Here is a 26,607-nt window from a genome sequence, read left to right on the forward strand (position 1 = left end):
TTAGATTATTTCCCGTGCTTCTCTTGCAGTGCAATTTATCATAATTGTGAGTCTCCCTGTTAAACTGCATTCCTGGAGACAAGGTTTGGCATTGGCCTTTTCACCACTTCATCCTTAGAACTTAAGCTCAGTGCCTGGAATAGCAGGCAATCAGAGGTTATTAGTTAAACAAATAAGCCTGTGAAATGAGGGGACTGCAATATTTAAGTCCCTTACAGCACATTTGGAAATAAAAACAAAAGTCCCATGAAAGTTATTATACAATAACATACCCAGTAAATTACACTGGATGACAACTTTGGTTTTCAATTCTATCTCATCCATTTTCAGTTATAGTAATCATTAGTAGACCCCTTCCTCTAACATTTGTGCCATCAACCAAAAAGTTTTCATCTCCCATAAAGTTCAGTATTCCATAATATGTTCCCTTGAAACTTCGTGGCAAGTATTTGTGTTTATTAAAAAAAAATGCATACAATTGTGAAAATACGACTGATTAAGTCATAGTTTGAACTCAGTACTCATTCCATCCCCTTCCTCTTCATTTCTGGTAAAGGAGATAAGGAAATATGCAAGCTGATAAGGAAATATGCATGCCTGGCAATTTCTAGGTCTGACTTAGGCCAGAATAAGGCTCATTATCCCATGGCCTGCACTTTTTCCTCAGTATGGGAGCAGGTGAATCAAAGCTACACTCGAAGCTGGTATTGGCAGAATCTTTGATTTACCCCATGAGGTTTTAAAAAACTTTTCTGAGGGCTTCCAATAAAAGGAACTAGAAAGTGATTTTAAAATCTTTTCCCCCCAAAACACTCCCTTCATGAAACTAGTTGCGGTTAATGCTATCAAGGGAGTTGATTCAGAAGGAATTGGGCTTTGTGTTTCCTTGTTATTTCTAGTGAGATGAATAGAAAGAAAATGTAGGCACTGGGTGACGTGTAGAAACTCCTTTCCTAGAAGAAGGGCCACACGTACCTTGGTATATTTATAGTTCAGTCACTTTGTCATTTACTCTCCTGAGCAGTGCCTTGCAGCATTATGCTGAGTCAGGTTTATTGGCACCATTCATCCCTTCTCTTTTTTCCAAAAACATAGTGTTTTCTTTAAGTTTATTTATTTATTTTCAGAGAGAGAGAGAGAGAGAGAGAGAGAGAGAGCATGCACACACATGAGCGGGGGAGGGGGAGAGAGAGAGAGAGAGGAAGAATCCCAAGCAGGCCCTTTAAAGTCAGCTCAGCAAGGAGCCCTAAGCAGGCTTGATCTCATGAACTGTGGGATCATGACCTGAATTGAAATCAAGAGCTGGATGCTTAACTTACTGAGCCACCCAGGTGCCATGAGGTGTTTATTCTTTATTTTTTTTAATTTTTTTAATGTTTATTTATTATTGAGAGACAGAGAGACACAGAGCGTGAGCAGGGGAGGGGTAGAGAGAGGGGAAGACACAGAATCCGAAGCAGGCTCCAGGCTCTGAGCTGTCAGCACAGAGCCCAACGCCAGGCTTGAACTCACAGACTGTGAGATCATGACCTGTGCCGAAGTCGGTCGCTCAACCAACTGAGCCACCCAGGCGCCCCATATTCTTAATTATATCATCCCATAACTTTCAAACATTTAAAAACTCAAACAGGGGCGCCTGGGTGGCACAGTCGGTTAAGCGTCCGACTTCAGCCAGGTCACGATCTCGCGGTTCGTGAGTTCGAGCCCCGCGTCGGGCTCTGGGCAGATGGCTCAGAGCCTGGAGCCTGTTTCTGAATCTGTGTCTCCCTCTCTCTCTGCCCCTCGCCCATTCATGCTCTGTCTCTCTCTGTCCCCCCCCCCCCCAAAAAATAAATAAATAAACGTTGAAAAAAAAATAAAAACTCAAACAGTATCCTCAAAAATACTTCTCTCTTTCCTTCTTAAAAGTAACAGTGATTGGGGCACCTGGGTGCCTACCTGGAGTAAACGTTCAACTCTTGATTTTAGCTCAGGTCATGGTCTCACAGTTGGGAGCTGGGCCTGGGCATTAGGCTCTGTGATAAAAGTGTGGAGCCTGCTTGGGATTCTCTCTACCTCTCTCTCAGGTCTCCCCACTTGTGTGTGTGTATGCATGCGTGCGTTTGCTCTCTCTCTCTCAAAATAAATAAATAAACATTTTTGTAAAAAGTAACTGATCAAAAACTGGCCCAATTTCACCATTTTTAAGAGGAAAAAAGTTACTAAAAATCCTTTGCTTTTTAAATACTTGATTTGCGGAAACTCAAAGTGGAGATTTCTAACTGCTAAATATTAGTTGAGAGAAAATTTCAATCCTTTTGATTATATGAAAAACATCAGAATTGATAATAAAACATTTTTAAAATGTATGATACAGTTACAAACCATATAATATTTTTTCTGCAAAAAAACTAACTAAATATAGGAAACATTTCACATTTAAAAAATCATAAATGTAGGAGCATGTGCTTTACTTATTTACAAAGACATGTTCACAGAACCTGCAAAGTTCCAGATGAAGTCCTGATTTTCAAATGCTTTTATTTCTATACAACATTCATATTATCACAAGGGTGTAATATAACTCAACTTACTTATTAAACTATGTTTTGTTTCATAAGGATAGTAGCATCTAAAACTTAAGAGATGCTTACTATGGGCCAGACATATATTGAAGTACCTTACATATTTTATTAATTTATTCTTAAAATAACTCAAGACGGTAGATACTGTAATCACTCCACTTAAAAGATCAGGACCGTGAAGTACAAAGAGACTAAAGGAGCCAGGTTTCCAGCTGGGCAGCCTGGCTCCAGAACCCCTGCTCGAAGCTGCTATACCAGACAGACTCTAATTAGTGTAATATTTATTGGATTATAAAGAATGCAACAATTTATGCCAAAACAGGGGGAAAAATTAATAGCAATAGAAAAAAAGAAGTATTTTTTTTAATATTTTCTAAAAAAGAAAAGCAAATAAACGAAACTGGACCCATAGCAGGAAAAAATAGGTATAATAAAATTAATATCCTAGCACGAATCAAGTCAAATCAAATATGCAATGATATTTATTATCCATCTAGTATAGGCACGTTACTGTGTAGACTGCTATTGGAACTGCAACTTACTATGAAGGTACAATCTTTGTGCTTTTGGGATTTACAATCTAATTGGAAGACAAATTACAGTATGTTCTGGAAGATCAAAGCACATGGCTCTTTTTAAAGTCAACATTTCTCAAAAGAATGGGAGGATGGCTGTGGCGCAGTGTATAGAAGAGGCACAGAGGTCATGGCATGGGCTAGAGTGCCTTCCTTCAGTCGTCTGGAAGCATATTCAAAGACACATAAAACTATGTCATCTGGATCTGCTGGGACTATGTGAGGACAGGGCCAACTGTTACTACCTCTATCAGAAAAATAAAGCTGTGAGGTTGGTAGAAATGGTAACAATTCTCATCAATTCCAAATTAACAGAAAAGATATGCACACTTTTCACAACTGACAATGTGGTTCTAAACAGAAAGGGAAGGGAGGATAAACTTAAAATAAGCAAGGAGTCTCTTAAACCTGAGACTGTCCAAATAAACAAAAAATTAGAATATTCAATTCAATAAACATTGACTTTGGTGTTTAGCAGAAGAGGAGACATATTGTTAAAATAAATAAATGTTTTAAAATTTCCAGTGAAGGGCAATGCTTGTGGACTAGAAATGCCAGTAGAGGCAGCTTGTGCTTAATTTACTGAAAGCCTTTAAAATCAGTCTCGAACAATAAAATCCCAATTTAAAGTGATTTGAATTCTTACATACTTTAGAGGGAATGGATGAGAATTTTTTTAAAGGCGCAAGCACTTGTAGTTTCTCACAGAAAGATACCAAATAAGGCTAAGATTTTATTATCTCCATCAAATTAGAAATCAAACACCACACTGCCTTTAGAATTTGGGACAGTACCTAATGAAGGATTCAATTAAATTTTGCTCTTAATAAGCACACATATATATATTCCATGCACATAGATGTGGAATATGTAGTCTTTGTTCCTATTTTCCACTCACTGCTACAACTCAAAAAATGAAATAGAAATAAAGTAGAATTAGAGAAAATAATGATTATCACTTATAAATATTATTAGCCTTGGCAGTAATTAATTAGCAACTAGAATCCAAGGATATTACCCAAATTTGTTTTATATATTTGATATTCTTATCTTTTCTATAAGCTGTTGAGGCATTCGCCATTTTTATAACAAGAAATATTTATCACAGATATATTAAGTGCTTAATACTAAAGTTATTTTATATTCTTTGTGCAACATACAAATTAAAGGACCTGTAGAAGTAATGCAGTACATGAGAGAAAAAATGAGATTAAAAACTTAATTTCCCAATTTAGGTTACCTTTATAAATACATGTTATTGATATAACTAAGATGCTACAGGTGTTTTCATTTAAACAATTATAATCAGAGAGTGCTGAAAATATGTTATCACCATCCTTTATATGTACTCTGTCAAGTTTATTTCATTCCTTGAATTGTTCCAAATATATTTATATAATGTATTCACCAAGGACTTTTTGAATTACCACTATGGAATCCACCTGTGCTAAGATACTGGGAGGTATAACTCTATAGGGAAGAGTGGGAAATAAAGCTATATACGTAGTATATATAAAGCCATTTCATGAAGTTCTCAAGTGCTAAGGAATAGGACCTTCATCTTATAGTACAGAGTAACATTGGTGAATTTAATGAAAAGAAAAACTGGAGTTAGATATTTGAATCTGGGATAACATTTTGAACTTTAGTAATAGGTGAACTACATTACCATTTAAACAAACAGCAAAGTTGAGAAGCGACATGCTTTAGGGAAACCTCATGAGATGATCCTTCCTTACTTTGCGCGTATCTCTCTAAATGTATCTTCACTTGGTAAAATAATTATTTGTTTAAAGGTCTCCCTCCAGCCCCAGTTTGTGAGGTTTTTAAGTAGAAGGAATACTTCATTCATCTTTGCACTCTCCAAAATACATCTTGGTACCTGGCATTCATTAGACACTAAATGTTTGTTACATGCATGGGCATATAATAAAGGATGAAATGTCTTCTACGGCATGGAATGGAGAAAGAGATTTGGGATCCAGTCACACAGAAGTGCAGTAGTGTCTACTGTAAGTCTAGCCTCAACCTGCACATAGAAATTGTTTAAGTATTTCTTACAGGAAGGAATGTGTGTACGAATAAATAAATGAATTAATGATACAATCAGTTCAATGAAGGAATAAATACATTAAGAGAAAATGGATAAAGTCTGAACTTTGGAAAAGTACTAAAAAGTAATAAGCTAGAGAAAGAAAAGCACTCAATTATAGGCTCAGAAGAGGAATAGTTAAAAGAAAAAAAAACACAAGAAAATGGGGTGTCCATAAACAATAATAATGTGCTACATTTCTACAGCACTTTCACATTATTTTAATTCTGATAACAGTCCAGAAAGATAGGGGGATAAGGTTTTATTATGCTTGTCTTTTTAATAGAGGAAGAAACTGAAGCCCAGAAAGGTTAGGTGACTTAGAGGATTTCAAATAGAAAGAAATATTTAACATTGTCAAATGCAGAAAATAGGATGATAATGCAGAAAAAATGTCATAGATTTGGCATGTAGTCCATTGAAGCCTGTGCAAAGTGAAGTGAGGTTGGGAAGGAAGGAAGAAGAGGGGTGGGAAGGCAGGTCAATGTTTTAAGTGTTAGAAATAAATATACTAAATCACATAGTATCACATATGTGATAATCACAAAAATGTCACACATAAATCATCACATAGGTATGAGAATGGAACAAGATTTAGGGTAGAAGAGGGAGACATGAATAGCTTATTTTTTTACCTAAGATTTCTTAAATAATGAAAGTAAATTCCTCATTGTCCACAAATAACTCAAAGGATATTTCACTTAACACGTGACTTTACTTACCTTGAATTCTCATTTTCCTAATATATCCCTGTTCACTGAGATCTCAAAAAGAAAAAAAAAAAGTCTTATCATCTTGGGTAAGATCTTGGTAAATTTTTTTATATTTTTCTTGGTAAAATTCTGACAATTACTGATGCCCTTTCCCCCTTTCTTTAATGTTTTCCATTCAAAAAAACAGTTCTGAAAACATTTTGATGGGAAGAGAGGCATGAATGCTATCTAACCTTCTAGCTCTTCCAGCTTCCCTCTCACTTGGAAAGTAGCTTCTTATTCACATAAACATTGAAAGGCCCTGAAAGCACAGGTAATTCTATTTAAGGATTAATTTATTTCTATTTATTTCATGTCAGGAGAAGGGAGGGGGCAGAAAGGAAAGCGAAAGACCATTTTTTTCCTTGATTTCTCTAATGTATATGGGTAGTATATGTGAAATACGGGAAGAAACATACAAGTAAATTCTGGAATAAAATATAAATAAATTAATACATAAATAAATTCTGGAATGGTTTTGCAAATAAAAATCACTAGACTCAAACTTTCTTACACTTCATATTTTAAATACTAAATTAAGGGGCACCTGGGTGGCTCAGTCAATTAAGCATCCGACTTTGGCTAAGGTCATCGTCTTGTGGTTCATGGATTCAAGCCCCGCGTTAGGCTCTGTGCTGACAGCTCAGAGCCTGGAGCCTGCTTCGGATTCTGTGTCTCCCTCTCTCTCTGCGCCTACCCAACTCACATTCTGTCTCTCTGTCTCTGTCTCTCTCAAAAATAAATAAACATTAAAAAAATTAAATACTAAATTAAGCAAAAGCTATTTTCTATGATCTTGTGAGTCATATCTACTTATGTTTGTTTAGGAAAAAATACATTTTTCTTAATGTTAGTTAGAGATGTCAGTTGTGAAACATAAATTTAGATGGGTAAGATAAATTAGTTTTTGATAAGTGAATCATCAACAGAATTGCTAGTTAAATATGACTCAACTTTTTACTCAGTTTTTGGTGATGTGCTGAGTAGTAAGAACAGTATGATTTTTTAGATGATAGAATATAATTTATGCGTTTTTCTTTTTTCTCTTTTCCTGAACGCAGTTAATGATAAACAAACCACACTATGACTGTGTCTACATATCACATAAACATCTAGATGAAAAGTGACAAATTTGGGCCATCATCCAGCTATTTGAAAACATTTATCTTGATGACATTAAACATCTGGATGTTTCCAAATACCAAGATGTTTGATGTCCTGCAGATAAAATATCCTGATGACTGGTTGAATTTTTTACTTATCTGCTGCATAAAAATGCACATTTGCTTGCATATATCTCTTCCTATTTCAGACACAAAATGTAATTTTAGCATGGATATAGTAGGGAGTCATAGGATCTGTCAGGTTTAGATTTTTTTTGCTGTTATTGTTACTCATAATGAATGTCTGTCTTAGAAAAACATCTTTTATTTTACTTTCAGTAAATAAAAGAGTTAATCATTTAAACAGTGTGTATTAAAAGGTAAAGAATTTGCAAAATAAAGGAACATAGGTACCTATGCTTTCATCTACAATAAGCCCCCAAAACACTGGGTTTGGGGGAAATATAACACAAAATACTCTTAATTGATTAACTTATTACTCACTTGGAATATTATATAAGACATTTCCCTTTCTTATCTTTCTGTTAAAAGCATTTTTTTCTTCCTTAGCATGTCCATTTATGCCATCCAGATGAAGTGACAGGAATTCAAACTTTCTAATTTGATAATTTTGATGTTTCTAGCGATGGCTTGGCATGAGGACAGTAGTACACATGAATTCTATTTTTGCCTATTCATTAGGTCTTAATTTGTCTGAATCATTGAAGATTGGCTGTTACAACTTCTCTGTCACATTTTCTTACTCTAGGTCTAATTGAAGAAAAGCCATTCTTACAGAGGAAACAGGCAAACGTTTATTACAAAACGGACTATGTATTTTGATTATCAGCTTAAAAGAAAGATTAATGTTATTTTCAATCCCCACCACTTTAAAAATAATTCTGTATAAGCATTAAATGCCATTTCTAAGCCTTTTAAATCAAGATTGCTTGGATTTCATACTAGAAGAAGAAAATGAATGTTAAAGTGGAAAACAATTCCCTGAAAGGTGGAAACTCTTATGGCACTGAAATAACAGACAATTGCATAATGCATTTCAGCTCCCAAGAACTCTACCTGTAGGATCACTCAGAACTGAACCAAAGGCACTGATGACCACATCGGCTCTCAGATGGACTAGCTCATCTTCATGTTCATTCCAGTTTCCCATTTCATCTTGCTCTGTCCGAACAAACTGCATAGCAACAATTCTCCCTCCTTTTACTATAACCTTCCGTGGGGACAGGAAAGGCAAAAATTCACACCTTTTTTCCTTAGCAAGCTCCACCTAAAAAAAACAGAACAGAGGAGAAGTTGACAATGTTTCTTCTCCATTTAATACTTGGTTTTAAATTCAATTATACATGCTACAGCTTCCGATGCTTAAATCAACATAAAGCTTTTTCTTTCACCAAAGCTGATGTTCAGTTATCAGCTATTTACATTTTGCAAATCACTGACTCAAGGGAGTCTTAAATAGACTGGAGTTGTCATGTGGAAGTTTACAGAGAATGGCATCACAAGATATTTCTCAAGTTTTAGGGACACCATACCCTATGGTTGGTGGCATATAAAGTTTTTGCCTGTAGCAAAAGTCTGGTTTTCCATATGCTTTCATTTATGTAGGCTTAACTTCTCTTTTCAATCATGCCACATATGAAATTAAATACTTCTGATCATTACCAGGTTGCATATATCTAAACTGGAAAAAAGTCAATCAGGTGGGTGAGCCAATCTCTGCAAGTGCATGATTTAAATGGTAGGTAGAGGAAAGAAGACTGAGAAACTGTGGGATCAAGAAACAAATAACATTTAATCTTACTTTTGTAAAAATGCAAATGAAAAATTTAAGAAAGAGAAACAAGTATGTTCTTCTTGACAAATTCCCAGTTAATCCACATCTATTACCTCATTTATTCTGCTATAAAATGGGACACCCTGGTTTTTGTTTTCATGCCCATTATGGGATGCCTATCAAGACAGAATGTAAATATTTACTTATTATTTATTTTTCCATTTATTGTTTTTGGGGGGGGATCCAGGCCTTTGTCAATGTAACCCTAACTAGTATATTGAGTGTATTTTTCAAAAATTGTACTACTGAAGTGGATGAGGGATTGTCAAATCTCATTCCTTCCCTCCCTCATGGAAGACAGGTGGGTTCTTAGTAGGACCCCTGACAAGTGAGATTAAGAAGGTTGTTTGTGTAAGGTTCCATACAAGGAGTTGTCTGGCACCAACAAGATGGAAAAACTGAGACATAAAGTGACTTGCTTTATGTTGTGATCAAATCATAGACCCACTTCTGGGCACTCTGTCCATAATTAGTGGTTCCAAACTTTGGCATGCATCAGTGGTTCCAGAACTTTGGCAAGCTGGGGGGCTTGTTAAAACTAATTGCATGGACCCACCCTCAGAAATTTTAGCTCTATAGGATTAGATGAGGCCTGAGGATCTGCATTTCTAACAAAGTCCTAAGTGATGCTATGCTGCTTGTCTAGAAATGACAATTTGTGAACCATGGTCTTATCAGATTATATCTGACTGGGTCTGAACTTAGTTGGTCTATACCATGCATTCTTTTTGAGAGTAATATCATCCATAAGGGAGCAAAAATTAATTCTTGAAGAAGGAAAAAATCTTAGATGTCAAAATTGAATTTGTGATAACTCCCCCCCATAAGAGCAATAATATATAAACAAATATACAGGATATCTATATTATTAAATTTACAGTGTGTTTGTGTGTGTATTGGGGAGGATTAATTAGGAATAAAAGTTTACGAAGACTCACTAAAGGGATAACTTAAAAAAACAAAAACAAAATTGAGAAACACTGGTCATTCCTGTATATTGGCACAAAGCTATTCAGCCTATGTTTTATTTATGCTTTGAATATTGGCTTTAAAGCCTTAAAAATTGGACCACATAAATTATTACTGCAAAATATTTCCCTTTTCTTTATAAATTAAGAGATTACCAATATGAAAAATACTAGATATTAGGTATATTGTGGGTAGTAAGTATCAAAACAATGGATCTTAAACTGTGCACTGTTTAGACAGGAAAATTACGAGTAAGTGGAATTGAATCAGGTTTGAAACCGGCTTCTAATGCTTACTTGGGATAGTCACTAAATAAATCTCTCTGATCTTCAGCCTTCATATATGTAAAATGGAAATAAAACCTAATTAGTTAGTATTTGGTGTTATTTAAAGCAATTTAGAAATGTAAAACACCTAAAACAAAACAACATATAGAAAGTGCAAGTAAATACTATTTATTTGTAGTTTCAATTTTTTGTATTTTTTTTAATGTTTACTTATTTTTGAGAGAGAGACAGAGACCAAATACAAGCTGGGGAGGGGCAGAGAGAGAAGGAGACACAGAATGCAAAGAAGGCTTCAGGCTCCTAGCTGTCAGCAAAGAGCCCAAAGTGGGGATTGAACCCATGGACCATGAGATCATGACCTAAGTCAAAGTTGGATGCTTTACGCACTCAGCCACCCAGGTGCACTTGTAGTAAATTTTCTGAATTCACTTTTCCCCTGAAAATCATTCTTCAAACTATTCAATACCACTTAGCAATAGGATTATGAATGCAATAGAAAGGTGACCCAAGAGCAAAGGTAAAAAAAAAAAAAGGAAAGAAAAAGGCAAAGAATTTTAGACTCTGTTTTAATTTTCAACAAAATAAAATGTATGATTTCTAGAAGGCAAAGTATTCCTTGAATAGTTCTAATTACAAAACAAATCTGGCTCCATAAAGAAGATAGGTTTCCTGTGTCACTTTTGTCACACTTACATGATGTAGCACCTTATAACTCATCAATATAAACCAGTTTATTGTGCTTCAAAACTGCCAAGTGATGCTAAATTTTAATGATAATTCCAAACTTGATTGAATAACAATGACAAGTGTTTATGGTTTCAATAAATCAATACATGATACATATTTAAAATAGTACTTTTTTCTGCAAAGGGCAGAAATAAAATCCTGAACTATGCTGCACGTATTGTGAGCATGTCTCAGACTGATTTAGGATCTATTTTGTCCCATTCTACTTTTTATGTCTCTTAATACTTAGATAGTATCTATTATTCTCTGTAGATAATCTCATATAATTTTTGGAAAATTTGGCATCAAATTTAAAAACAAAATTGGGATTATTTATTTTCCGTTTAAAGAAATTCCTCTATATTTGGAGGCGCTAAGATGGTGGAACAGCATGGAAGGTTTTTTTGCATCTCTTGTCCCTGAAATGGAGCCAGATCAACACGAAACCATCCTGCACACCTAAAAAACTGATTTGAGAATTAACACAACAATCTGACAAACTGAACCACAGAACTCAGCAGGTATGCAGCATGGAGAGGTGAACTTGGGGAGAGAGGAGTCATGGAGGGTAGGGAGCTGTTTTGGCTTGCAAAGAGAGGAAGGAGATGGGGGGAGAGTATGGGAAAAGCAACCCCCCACCAAAAGCAGCTACAGAGAAAGTGGAAAAGTGGGAACAGTTGCAGGGACTGAAAAAAAAAGGGAGTAAGGAGAAAAGAGATGGTTAAATTCCATTAAGACTCTATAAACAAGGGGAATGCAGAGTCTGAAACTCCACAGTTCGATATCTGGCAGAGCTCTGGTGGGAAGGGCGAATACCAAGGAGCAGAGAGCGAGCTCCAAGGGTCCTTGGGGCACACAGGGAGAGGCAGTTCCCCTGCTGAGAGGACATTTGGTAGAGACTGTGCAGCCTGCCCACAGGCAAAGGTCCCAGAGGACCCCAGAGAACAACCACATTCACTGGTGTTGGAACAAGGACCTTAAGTGGGAAGCCTGACACTAGGTGTGTGTTGTGATTTTCCATAAACCCTGAAGCACTAGTGCTACAAGACTGCGTGAACTTTTTCTGGGGTGGGCTGCCACCCAGCCACAGTCTCTGGTCATTGGCAGCAGCACGGTCTTGAGAACATTCCTGGGAGTGGGTTGGCACCCAGCCATTGCTCAGCAAGACCCACCCCCAGAAGATCTAAGCAGGTCAAAGCTGCAGTTCCTCAGAAGTGAGGGGTTGGGAAACAGAACCACATCTGAGATAAAACTCAGGATGGAGGTGCCACCTGCAGCCTGACAGCTTGGTCACAGACAGTGTAGAAGCAGGGAGTGGATGGAAGCTGGAGACAAAGGAGGGGTGCTTGATTGCCAGACATGGAGAGCACAGAGTTCTGATACTAGAGACTGGGTAGCTGGTCACCCCTCCCACACATGCGCATACACACCTACACATGCCACAGCAATCCATCCAGGTAAGCTAAGCAGCACCATCCAGTGGAGAAGGAAGGTGTTACACTAAGCCCTGCCCAACTTGACTAGGGCTTGTCAAGGCCTCTAGAAAAACACAAGTCTCTCCACCTGCTTAGTATATGGACTATAAAGTGCTTTATAGCTTGACTTCTATGGGAAAACAGATGTACTTTCAATCGTACTTCATTCTGTCTGTTGGTCATTTCATTCAATTCTTTTTAATTTTTCTTTTCCTATTTTTGAATACAGAAAAAGAAAAAACTTATTTTCCACTTTTATTTAAAATATTTTTCTTTATTTTTTTTCTAATCTATGTTTTACATTTTTGTAAATTTTTAAAATTCTATTTTACTTTCATCATTTCATTTTATTCTATTTTACTGTATTAATTTTTTCCTATTTTCAAAAGTCTTCCTTTTTTAATTCTTTTTTTTTCTCATTTTTTCTTTTCTTATCTTTCCATTTTTTATCTAATCTATCAAGCTTCTTTCAACAACCAGAGCAAAACACACCTAGGATCTAGCATCCTTTATTTTATTTCCTTGTGTTGCTTTTAATTTTTTAATTTAAATTTTTTTTCTTTATTAATTCCTTTTCTTTCTACAAAATGATGAAACAAAGGAATTCACCCCAAAAGAAAGAACAGGAAGAATTGACAGCCAGGGACTTAATCAACACAGATACAAGGAAGATGTCTGAACCAGAATTTACAATAATGATAATAATACTAGTTGGGGTTGAAAATAGATTAGAATCCCCTTCTGAGAAGTAAAAGCTAGTCAGGATGAAATAAAAAATGCTAAAACTGAGCTGCAATCTCAAATGGATGCCATGGCGGCAAGGATGGATGAGTCAGAGCAGCGAATCAGCAACACAGAGGACAAACTTATGGAGAATAATGAAGCAGAAGAAAACAGGGGACTAAGGCAAAAGAGCAAGAAATAAAAATTATAGAACTCAGTGACTCATTAAAAAGGAATAACATCAGAATCACAGGTGTCCGAGAAGGTGAAGAGAGAAAAAGAGGCAGAAAATTTATGTGAGCAAATCATAGTGGAAAATTTTCCTAACCTGGGGAAAGACATAGACATCAAAATCCAGAAAGCACAGAGGACACTCATTAGATTCAACAAAAACCAACCATCGACTGGGCATATCATAGTGAAATTCACAAAATTCTCAGGCAAGGAAAGAATCATGAAAACAACAAGGGAAAAAAAAAGTCTTAACATACAAAAGAAAACAGATCAGGTTCACAGCAGACCTATCCACAGAAACGTGGCAGGCCAGAAAGGAGTGGCAGGATATATTCAATGTGCCGAATTGGAAAAATATGCAGCCAAGAATTCTTTATCCACCAAGGTTCTCATTCAAAACAGAAGGTGAGATAAAAAGTTTCCCAGACAAACAAAAATTAAAGGAGTTTGTGACCACTAAACCAGCCCTGCAAGAAATTTTAAGGGGGACTCTCTGAGGGGAGAAAAGATGAAAAAAAAAGACCAAAAGCAACAAAGACTAGAAAGGACCAGAGAACACTACCAGAAACTCCAACTATTACTATGGCAATAAACTCATATCTTTCAGTACTCACTCTAAACATCAATGGCCTAAAAGCTCCAATCAGAAGACATAGGGTAACAGAATGGATTAGAAAACAAGATCCATCTATATGCTGTTTACAAGAGACCCATTTTAGACCTAAAGTCACCTTCGGATTGAAAATAAGGGGATGGAGAACCATCTATCATGCTAATGGTTGCCAAAAGAAGCCAGAGTAGCCAATCTTATATCAGACAATCTAGATTTTAAAATAAAGACTGTAACAAGAGCTGAAGAAGGGCATTATATCATAATTAAGGGGTCTATCTACCAAGAAGACCTAACAATTATAAACATTTATGTTCCAAATGTGAGAGCACCCAAATATATAAATCAATTAACCACAGACTTAAATAAACTCATTGATAATAATACCATAATAGTAGGGGACTTCAACACCCCACTTGCAGCAATGGACAGATCATCTAAACAGAAAATCAACAAGGAAACAATGGCTTTGAATGACACACTGGACCAGATGGACTTAACAGACACATTCAGAACATTTCATGCTAAAGCAGCAGAATACACATTCTTCTCGAGTGCACATGGAACAACTATAGAATGGATCACATACTAGGACAGAAATCAGCCCTCAACAAGTACAAAAAGATCGAGATCATATTGTGCATATTTTCAGACCATGACACTATGAAACTCGGAAGTCAACCACAAGAAAAAAATCTGGAAAGATAACAAATTATTGGAGACTAAAGAACACCCTAATAAAGAATGAATGGGCTAACCAAGAAATTAAAGAGGAAATTAAAAATTACATGGAAACCAATGAAAACGATAACACCACAGCCTAAAACCTTTGGGATGCAGCAAAAGTGGTTATAAGAGGGGACTATATAGCAATCCAAGCCTTCCTAAAGAAGGAAGAAACGTCTCAGATACACAACCTGACCTTACAACTCAAAGAGCTGGAAAAAGAACAGCAAATAAAACCCAAAACCACCAGAATACAGGAAATAATAAAGATTAGAGCAGAAATCAGTGTTATTAAAACCAAAAAAGCAGTAGAACAGATCAATGAAAACAGGAGCTGGTTCTTTGAAAGAATTAACAAATTTGGTAAACCCGTAGCCAGTTTGATCAAAAAGAAAAAGGAAAGGACCCAAATAAATAAAATCAAGAATGAAGGAGGAGAGATCACAACCAACACTGCAGATACACAAACAATAATAACAGAATATTACGAGCTATTATATTCCAATAAAATGGGCAATCTGGAAGAAATGGACAAACTCCTAGAAACATATAAACTACCAAAACTGAAACAGGAAGAAATAGAAAATTTAAACAGACCCATAACCCATAAAGAAATAGAATTAGTAATCAAAAATCTCCCAAAAAACAAGAGTTCAGGGTCAGATGGCTTGCAAGGGGAATTCTATCAAACATTTAAAGAAGAGTTAACACCTATTCTCTGGAAGCTGTTCCAAAAAATAGAAATGGAAGGAAAACTTCCAAACTCTTTCTATGAAGCCAGAATTACCTTGATTCCAAAACCAGACAAAGACTCCACTAAAAAGGAGAACTATAGTCCAATTTCCCTGATGGGCATGGATGCAAAAATCCTCAACAAGATACTAGCTAACCAGATCCAACAATACATTAAAAGAATTATTCACCAAGGCCAAGTGGGATTTATATCTGGGATGCAGGACTGGTTCAATATCTGCAAAACAATCAATGTGATACTTCACATCATTAAAGAAAGGACAAGAACCATATGATCCTCTCAATAGATGCAGAGAAAGCATCTAACAAAACACAGCATCCTTTCCTTGATAAAAAACCCTCAAGAAAGTAGGGATAGAAGGATCATACATCGATATCATAAAAGCCATATATTAAAGATGCACTGCTAATATCATCCTCAATGGGGAAAAACTGAGAGCTTTCCCCCTAAGGTCAGGAACACGACAGGGATGTCCACTCTTGCCACTGTTATTCAAGTATTGGAAGTCTTAGCCTCTGCAATCAGACAACACAAAGAAATAAAAGGCATCCAAATTGGCCAGGAGGAGGCCAAACTTTCACTCTTCGCAGATGACATGATATTCTATTTGGAAACCCAAAAGATTCCACCAAAAAACTGCTAAAACTAATTCATGAATTCAGCAAAGTTGCAGGATATAAAATCAACGCAGAGAAATCGGTTGCATTCGTATACACCCACAATGAAGCAACAGAAAGAAAATCAAGGAATTGATCCCATTTACAGTTGCACCAAAACCCATAAAATACCTAGGAATAAATCTAACCAAAGAGGTGAAACATCTATACACTGAAAACTATAGAAAGATTATGAAAGAAATTGAAGACGGCACCAAAAAATGGAAAAAGATTCCATGCTCCTGGATAGGAAGAAAAAATATTGTTAAAATGTTGATGCTACCCAAAGCAATCTACACATTCAGTGCAATCCTTATCAAAATAACACCAGCAATCTTCACAGAGTTGGACAAATAATCCTAACATTTGTATGGAACCAGAAAAGACCCCGAATAGCCAAAGCAATCCTGAAAAAGAAAATTAAGCAGGAGGCATCACAATCCCAGACTTCAAGCTATACTACAAAGCTGTAATCATCCAGATACTATGATACTGGCACAAGAACAGACACGCAGATCAATGGAACAGAATAGATACCCCATAAATGGACCCACAAATGTATGGCCAACTAATTTTTCACAAAGCAGGAAAGAATATACAATGGAATAAAGTCTCTTCAGCAAGTGGTGCTAGGAAAACTGGACAGCGACACGCAGAAGAATGAACCTGGACCACTTTCTTACACCATACATAAAAATAAACTCAAAATTGAATAAAGACCTAACTGTGAGACAAGAAGCCATCAAAATCCTAGAGGAAAAAGCAGGTAAAAACCTCTTTGACCTTGGCTGCAGCAACTTCTTACTCAAGACATCTCCAGAAGCAAGGGAAACAAAAGCAAACATGAAGTATTTGGGACCTCATCAAAATAAAAAGCTTCTGCATAGTGAAGGAAACAATCAGCAAAACTAAAAGGCAACCAGTGGAATGGGAGAAGATATTCACAAACGACATATCAGATAAAGGGTTAGTATCCAAAATCTATAAAGCACTTATCAAACTCAACACCCAAGAAACAAATAATCCAGTGAAGAAATGGGCAAAAGACATGAAACAAATAGACACTTCTCCAAAAAAGATATCCAGATTGCCAACTGACACATGAAAAAATGCTCAAAATAACTCATCATTGGGGAAATACAAATCAAATCCACAATGAGATACCACCTAACACCTGTCAGCATGGCTAACATTAGCAACTCAGGCAACCACAGATGTTGGCGAGGATGTGGAGAAAGAGGATATCTTTTGCATTGCTGGTGGGAATGCAAACTAGTGCAGTCACTCTGGAAAATAGTATGGAGGTTCCTCAAAAAATTAAAAGTAGAACTACCCTACAACCCAGCAATTGCACTACCCGGTATTCATCCAAGGGAAACAAGTGTGCTGTTTCGAAGGGGCACATTCACCCCAATGTTTATAGCAGTGCTATTGACAATAGCCAAAGTATGGAAAGAGCCCAAATGCCCATCGATAGGAATGGATAAAGAAGATGTGGTGTATATATATATATATACACCAAAAGTGGTTATAAGAGGGGACTATATAGCAATCCAAGCCTTCCTAAAGAAGGAAGAAACGTCTCAGATACACAACCTGACCTTACAACTCAAAGAGCTGGAAAAAGAACAGCAAATAAAACCCAAAACCACCAGAATACAGGAAATAATAAAGATTAGATATATATATATATATATATATATATATATATATATATATATACACACACAATTGAGTATTACTTCACAATCAAAAAGAATTAAATCTTTCATTTACAACTACATGGATGGGTCTGGAGTGTATTATGTTAAGAAAAATTTGTCAGTCCGAAAAAGATAAACCTATGAGTTCACTCATATGAAGCATTTAAGATATGAAACAGATGAACTAGGGAAGAGAGAAGGGAAGCAAAAATAATATAAAAACAGGAAGGGAGACAAAACATAAAAGTCTCTTAAATATAGAGAACAAAGAGATGGTTTCTGGAAGGGTTGTGGGAAGGGAGATAGTCTAAATGGGTAAGGGGCATTAAGGAATCTACTTCTGACATCATTGTTGCACCATATGTTTACTAATTTGAATGTAAATTAAACAATAAATAAATTAAAAATAAATAAATGAAATGAAAATAAAAACAAAAACAAAATTGGACACTGCGAACAAATCAAAATTAAAAAAAAATGACTACCAATGACTTAATGCTTGAACATGCTTTAGTAGTATTCTTACCATGGTTTTGACTTCTGAGGGATTAAAAGCTATATACAGTTATGATCACAAGGAAACTGTATTTTAATATATCCTCAGCTCATATCATAATTTCCCATATGCACTAGCATTGATAGCTGGTATTTAAATATTCAGTATTTGTGACAGATATCTAACAGTGCACAAAAGTTGAGGAGTATTAACACTGGCCCCCACAAAAGATTACTCTGAAATTTTGCTTTTGAACTTTGACATGTTTTATATTCTCTAAAATATGTAAGAGTATACTACTGGGCAGCAGACATAAATCATACCATTTCTTGCCATTTTGCTATTAAGTAGCTAGATTTTTCATTTTATGCAAGAAATGGAAAAACTTTTATGTTTAATTAAAATTTTTTTTAACAATTATTTATTTTTGAGAGAGAGAGAGACAGTGCAAGTGGGGGAAGGACAGAGAGAGAGAGACAGAATCTGAAGCAGGCTTCAGGTTCTGAGCTGTCAGCACAGAGACAAACGCGATGCTTGAACTCATAAACTGCAAGATCATGACCTAAGCTGAAGTCGGACACTCAATCAATTGAGCCCCCCAGGCACCCCAGAGATGGAAAAACTTTTAAAGGAAAGATAGGAAGATATCACTTTAACATATGTATTTATTTGGAAAGTACTGATATTGGGAAAAGAAAAGCTAAGATGGTAACATTTTTTTGAGATGATAAGATTTATCTCAGTCAACAGGGAAGTATTAGGAAAATGAGAATTCAAAGTACATAAAGTCATGTGTCAAGTGATATATCCTTTGAATTATTTCTGGGCAACAGAGGAATTTACTTTCACTATTTAAGAAATCTGTCTAGCCAGATAATAAATAAATAAATACTTATAGAGCAGATATTCTTTTAAGTGCTTTACATATGGCTCATTTTAATTTTCACACAGAAGATATGTTTATGACACATATATCAGTTATTATTATTTTTTAAGTATTAAGTTTCAAGCCAAGTTTTTCTCCTTATTGTGGCTCAAAAAGCCAATAACACATGAATGAGTATCAATCATGATTTACAGCCTTAGCACCCAACCTCAGGCACTCTGCTGTTTGCTCTACTCACAACTAATCCTATGTGAGAAGAAGCATTATTTCCTTGCTAAGAAGAAAACCTGAGGTTCAGAGAAACCAAACATATACTGAGGAATAATAAAACCTGGTTAAAATCCTGATATGGCTGAACAAAATCCTGGGTGATATTCATTAATCTACAAAGACAGCAATTGTGGCATATTTGAAAGAATGAGCTTTGGATGGTTCTAGTTGTTCAATCTCAAAACAAGGTTAATTAGAACAGGAAAGGATCTACTCAAAGGCAAATTAATGGTCAAGGAGTTGGCCTGATAAAGGCTGCCCTCAGTGGGAAGAAGAGAATCAAGCTTCCTATTCTAAGTAAGTTTTGAAGTACAATAAAATTATGACATATAGAAACCAAGTGATGGACTTAGGGACTCAATATTGTAAATGAACTAATGGCAACTCCTTGAATCCAGAGAAAGTTTAAGTTTAGAACAAAGAAGTATTACTTCATAAAGTGGATAGTAGAGACACAGAACACATAATCTCAAGATTTAAAAATGGAAAATTAAGATAGAATTTAAAATAAATTTGCTGGTAAGTAAAATCCTTTAAAAAACTCGTTGAACACAGAAAGAATATTTTATTTAACTTCCTATCCCCAGGGTCAAGGAGTGATATTAAAGTATTTAACAAATGACGAATACAAGTAGATGAATGTCAAACAGATGCCTGGCAAATCAGAATATACGCTAGCCAATATGCCACATGGAAGGACATCAAGTGAATTTCAGCCCCATCAAAATGGCTAGCACATAGTAGACTTTTAATAACATTTTGTTTACCAAGAATGACTATTATGAAAACCTGGAGGACATTCAAGTTAAAGAACTGACAACCAACTAGTAGTATATGGACTCAGTGGCCTCTAAACACCCATCCTGAAGCAAGTATAACACTGGGTATACAGTAGACATGCTACCTGGCCACAGCATCGTATGTTGTGAGGTTGAAATAAAAAGTAAATGATGTTCTTTCTCAGCTGTCAGTTACACTGCCATGAGAAAATGAGGGGCCAGAGTGACCAAACTCATGCAGTGGGTCTTAATATTTTATTGTCCAAATTAATCAGCCTTCTGTGCTAAGTAGTTCACAGATGTCAGTGTTAGTGCTTTTTAATACCTAATGTTAATGATCATTAATAATCAGCAACTCTGTAGTTTTGGTATATGAAAACTTCTGTTCATGGCACACATATTTATCTATTTGTTCACTGGTGCCTGTTCTCATGAGGGATAATTGGTACCTCAAACAAACATATAAGCCTCTCTTGTTCTTATCTCCACCAATAATTACCCAAGGGAATGAAGGAGGAAACACCTGTAAGGTTTCATTTTTGAGGTTCAATAAAACAAACTGTTACTTTCTTTTCCCATGACATTAGGAAAATAAGAAAAACCTTCTTAGCTTTGATTTTTACCTCCATATTCAGGGAGGATACATGGTTGATGCTGAGTGAAATAAAAATAGAGTGCTATAGCATGCAGTAATGATGATCATTTGAATGATTAACTTTATGTAATGTGATGATTTGGTCTGATTAATATTATAGGTATCATACTGTGGAAATTATGAAACAACTTAATTTACTACAATTAAAAGTATGATGTCAACTCATTTTTAGATTGCGTATAGGCAAAGTAAGTATATGTTATAAACTAAAATGAGAACTCAAACCCAGCATGCATTATATTCTAATATATAAAGTTTGAGAAACACTATGAAGAAATAATATTCTTTGTAAAGATTACCCTTGAATAGCTAGATATTTAACAAGTTATCAATTCTATATGAACGTGAGGACCTAGGGAAGGAATTTCAAATCAAAATGCTTTTGGTGGTCTGCTCTGGTCAGTGATAATCCTGAAAAAATATTCTTTTATTTCATCACTGATCAAGTATTGGATACACCAGAAATGTTCATAACCACACAATGAGAGTTCCATTCATCCATAAATTTACCATTTATTGAGTACCTATTTTGTAAAAAAAAAAAAAATGGTGCTAGGTGTTATAGCTAATAAAATAATCCCTGCTTTCAAGACTCTCACAGATGCAGACAAATCAGCAATCCTATTCAGTGTGGTAACACATATAAATACAGTGTACAGTAATGGCAGATAAAATGGCATTCTGCACAGCAGTGGTGCACAACAAGAAAGGGAAGCCTGGAAAAGGTACTCTAGGAACTAATCTTGAAGAATGAGTAGGAAGCAGTTACTGGAAAAGGATTAGCTATGGGGAGATCGTAGTATATGTTAGATTATCTCCCTTGGGTGAGGAAAGATGTAGGGAGGTAAAGGAGCTTATTTCAAGAAAGAAAGAAGGAAAGAGACCTGGTTAAATGCCTCTGTAAACATGCTATTGGGAAACAAAGGATCGGTCAGCATTCTCGAGTGGGAGAGCCCTTACCTGTAGAATGCTTTTGGCAAGATCTACCTGCTAATCTAGGATAGCTATAATAAAACAAACACAAAAACCTGGGAACTGGATTTTTGGGGCATGGATCTCTGTGAAGAGTCATATAAACTATGTAACTGAGTATAAACTGGAGATGTTTTATAGTTGAATCAGCATCCTTTTGTGTAAGTGATGGAGCTACTGATGTTGTTTAGAGACCCCACATTAATCTGGGTTGAAGTACATCTTGATGTACCAAGATGGGGCCTGGAAAATTGTGTTTGGTGGTCTTGAAGCTCTCCTTGTTTACCCCACACTTCTTTGTTTATTTAGATCTTTGAACTTGTTAAGAAAGCTTGATGCAGGTTTTATCTCTCATTGGTGTGAGTCTGATTTCACAATCCAATCTTCTGGTCAATTTGGTTACTGAGGTCATGAAGAAAGATAGAGGCAGTAAATTCTGTCTACTTTTCTTGATCTCATCTTCCTTAATTTACTAAACAGTTTTTTTTTTAATGTTTATTCATTTTTGGGAGAGAGAGAGAGTGAGCAAGCAGGGAAGGGGCAGAGAGAGAGGGAGACACAGAAACCAATGCAGGCTCCAGGCTCTGCGCCATCATCACGAGCCTGATGTGGGGCTCAAACTCACAAACCATGAGATCATGACCTGAGCTGAACTTGATGCTTAACTGACTGAGCCACCCAGGTACCCCTTACTAAACAGTTCTTAACATATTTTGCACTTTTTAGTTTATATAGGTTCACAGTCAGTGGTGGAAAGTGGAACAATTCTGATAGGCTTACTACTCTTAGAATTCTGCAATTATTCTTTTCTTTGGCAAGAATAGTTTGCTGAAACCACAAGGTGAGGTTCCTTTTAGTACCTACTATGATGTTACAGTCTTTTGGGTTTTTTTCACTTTAAGCTTTTAAAATTGAAGAATCTTGAACAGAGAGAAACATTTTTCCATGTGAGAGTTATACTACACAATTACCCCTTAACTATTTTATTGTGACACTATTGAGCTGCAAAAGCCAGAAATGCAATGCATGGGATAATTTAGAGTCTTTAATGCTTTTGCACAGAGATCATAAAATACATCCTTTCTTACAAGAGGAGAGTATTTTTAAATACTATTCATGACTGACGAGATTTTCTTCACTCTAACTAGCTCTTATTACTCCTCGTCTTACTTTTTGCTGTAGTCAAGCATGTCTGGCTGCTGTCACAGTATCTCACAAAATTATCTTCTGCGTAACTTTGGTGCCTTTGCAGTATCCTCTTCAATTGTGAAATCCCTCTTTATGTAAATTCTGTTCAAACAAGGATCCTCTCTCATCTTCTAATCATCTCTGATTTCATAAATTTTTATTCATTTTTACCTCTTATATTACTTGGTTATGATTTCTTCCTTTTTTTTTTTTTTGAATTCTTAGCTATCTTTTAAAAGACTGAAGACCAGGAACAAATAACTTTTTTTTTCAATCTACTTTTAATGTTAGGTTGATACTGTAATGTGAGATATTTTAAACCTTTAAAAGTAAAATACTTCTTTAAAAGCCATCAGTAGTAATTTTGAGGTGTATGTATGTATGTATAAATTATATATTTTGAGTATTTCATTTTCATTTAAAGTCTTCCTATAAGATTTTCAATGCCACGAAAGTATTTATTTATTCATCACAATTCCCTGATATGACACCTTGGATCAAGCATTGTTCTATACTTTGACTCAGATACAAATTGAATGAACCAATCCATCTGAAGGAGCTTGCATTTTAATTTGTGAGATGGGTATAAAGTAATAACTATTCTATGTGACAAGTGCTATAATATAGGAAGTATAAAGAGTTGTAAGATCTCACAGGAAGAAGAGGTTAATTAAGAAGAAACTAAGGAAGCTTGCAAAGAAAAAAAATGACATTTGGAGCAGATCTTGGAGGATGAGTTCACCTTTTAAAAAAATGTTTGTTTATTTTTTTTGAGAGAAAGAGTACACATGCATGAGTGGGAGAAGGGGCAGAGAGAGAAGAGGGAGAGAATCCCAAGCAGGCTTGACTCTGTATGCAAAGGCCTGATGTGGAGTTTGATCTCACAAACTGAGATTATGACCAGAGCTGAAATCAAGAATTGGACACTTAACCTAGTGAGTCACCCAGGCACCAGTGAGTTCACCTTTTTATAAGAAAAAAAAATTACTTTAAAAAATGACAATTATTAGCTTTTATATATTTTTTTAAAATTGTAATGCTGATTTTTTGAGACACAGAATGTGAGCGGGGGAAGGGCAGAGAGAGAGACAGAATCCAAAGCAGGCTCCAGGCTTTGAGCTGTGAGCACAGAGCCCAATGCTGGGGTGGAACTCACAGACCGTGAGATCATGACCTGAGCCAAAGTTGGTTGCTCAACCAACTGAGTCACTCAGGTGCCCCTATTTGCTTTTATATTAATTCAGGAATGTTATTCATTTACTTTTCTGTTTTGAATTTTGTGCCTGAGCAACATGCATATTTTTTAAATTATGCAAATTACTTTTTAATATTTCCAATGGATAAGACAAGAAAAGAAGACAATGGAAATTGAGAGGAATATTATTAGTAGGAGAAGGGCTTCTAACTTTCACATGAAAGTTAATAGAGTAACAACACATTACTATGTAATAAAGCTTAAGAGTGATCTGATAACATACATACATATATGCATACCAATCCTAAATGATTGTTAAACCTTTTCAAAAGATATATAGTTTTCAGTTCTCAGATATTCCTAGTCAATATAATGTAGTCATCATCCTCTCCTTGGAATTACTGAAAATAGTTAAGCTTGGGCTCAGCTGGGTGAGCTTGGGCTCAGTAAGCTTGGGCTCAGTAAGCTTGGGCTCAGCTGAGCCTGGGTGGCTCGGTCAGTTGAGCGTCAATCCTCCGGTTGAGGATTTCGAGCCCCGCATCAGGCTCTGTGCTGACAGCTCAGAGCCTGGAGCCTGCTTTGGATTCTGTGTCTCCCTGTCTCTCTGCCCTCCCCGACTCAAGCTCTGTCTCTCTGTGTCTCAAAAATAAACATTTAAAAAAATGAAAAAAAAAAGAAAGAAAATAGTTAAGATTTTTAAGTATGTAATCTTGAGGAGCACAGGCTTCTGTTGTCTCCTGGCCTATTTACAGTCTTTTTTTTTTTTTTTCCCCACTCACCATCTGAATTCTCACATATAGTGTAGAATTCTGACAACTTCACCTGCAGGCTTCTTTGATATCCATGTCTTGAATGTAGCAGATTTTACTTTTCCAACTAACGGGGGATACAATAATTGCAACTTGTTTCAAGTATAATATTTATAGAGATGGCCAAAATTTTCAGTATAGAGCTGCTGTCATTTCATGAGGAGATACAGCCTTCCTGTCCAGATTCCACATCATTCAGACATCTTTGTCTGAATGTTCAAAATACAGAAGTTGGGGGATATAAAAAGCTTTAAGAAGCATATAAATTACAACAGTAATTTTACAGATGGGCACTCTCAGACTAGGATATGTAACCTAGAACAAAGTTCTCCAGCCTTTAGCCACTTCCTTGTCAACTGTTCCATTCTACTTTCTCACGTGACACTAAATTTTCACGCTTTTCAAAAATGTAAACACACACAGATCCTTAGAATGTCATTCTCATGTCATCATTAAAGTATTAAAGGTATACTTAATATCTTAGTACCAGGGAGCCCCTAGCTGCCACTAATTGTGTTTTGGGGCTAATTGGGCATATTTATTTATTTGTTTGTTTGCAGATATCTTCATATTAGCAATCATGTTAACAGGTCTCTGATTACTTTCCATGAAGAACACCAACTCAAATGACATGCAGGTGCCAAATATTGAAGAGTTGCTATAAGCATCACCTTAGTAAGTAAAATTAAATTTGTCAGCTTATAGAAGTTATTTTCTAAAAACAGTCCCAGGTTCATATTTCTTAAAATTAAATAAAAACTAGAAAGCATTAGTTATTTCTAGGAAAATGTGTAGTCAGCAAGATGTAGACAATGAAAGTGTCAATGAATGTAGCATAAACGTCATCATTTGATATTCAAAATGTCTGAGGAGAGGCTCACAGATCATGCCACATAAAGGATCTATTATGGGGTATGCTGTATAGTATTCAGGAGTCAACTAAAAAGTGCATTCTTTCACATGAAAATGTATTATTTCAAAAAAAAGAAAATGCATTATTTCAGAGTTGCAGTAACAGATTTTGACTAACAGACTAGGTAATCTGGAACTGTTATTTTTATTATTAAAAAAATAATAAAGTAGCATTAATTACCAAAGAGTTGACCTCCAGAATAGCTAAAATATATGGAGACAGGCATATCAAAGGTAAATCAGTTAACATTTTAGCAAATGAATAGGGGGGAAGCCAAGGGGCACTGGCGAGTGCTATAGAGGAGAGCCCATTTTAAATATAACAGAATTAAAAGATCTATCATGTTTTCCTGATATTAAAAAACTGAATATGTGAACAATAGATTCTTAAAATTGGTGGGTGGCATCGTACTAGTAAAATAATTTTGTACCAGTAATAATTAATAAGTGATACTTCTCAGTAATAATAAGAACTACAAAGTTCTTCCCGAACCTTATCCTTTAAATTTATCTACTCAAGCAGGTCTGCTGAGTCCTGACCTTCATGCCTCCTTTTAGGGATTCCCAACTGCCTAAAGCATTCTTGCAGTTTTATCTGATCTGTCAACAGCTTTTAATACCAGCATTTTGGGGGATTCTGT

The 26,607-nt window shown here is 35.8% G+C and overlaps 1 protein-coding gene and 1 long non-coding RNA gene across 6 annotated transcripts in view; one reads left to right on the forward strand and one right to left on the reverse strand.

The window, feature by feature from the left end:
- Window positions 1–25,845, forward strand: part of LOC106968095 (uncharacterized) — a 47,679-nt gene extending 21,834 nt beyond the window's left edge. For 2 of the 4 annotated variants that reach the window (XR_008290688.1, XR_008290680.1), the window contains one exon: window positions 7,856–8,170. This is a non-coding gene — a long non-coding RNA (uncharacterized LOC106968095). Of the gene's footprint in view, window positions 1–7,855; window positions 8,171–22,588; window positions 22,704–25,614 lie in introns of those variants that run through there. The other 2 variants (XR_008290687.1, XR_003419981.2) reach the window with 2 other exon arrangements.
- The window catches only part of DPYD (dihydropyrimidine dehydrogenase), an 854,343-nt gene that overhangs the window by 436,595 nt on the left and 391,141 nt on the right, over window positions 1–26,607 (reverse strand). For both annotated transcript variants that reach the window (XM_027058524.2, XM_027058523.2), the window contains one exon: window positions 8,164–8,374. In XM_027058524.2, the coding sequence (XP_026914325.2) occupies window positions 8,164–8,374 (211 nt within the window). The remainder of the gene's footprint in view (window positions 1–8,163; window positions 8,375–26,607) is intronic.

Source organism: Acinonyx jubatus, chromosome C1, assembly GCF_027475565.1.
Source record: "Acinonyx jubatus isolate Ajub_Pintada_27869175 chromosome C1, VMU_Ajub_asm_v1.0, whole genome shotgun sequence".
Taxonomy (NCBI): Eukaryota; Metazoa; Chordata; class Mammalia; order Carnivora; family Felidae; genus Acinonyx; species Acinonyx jubatus.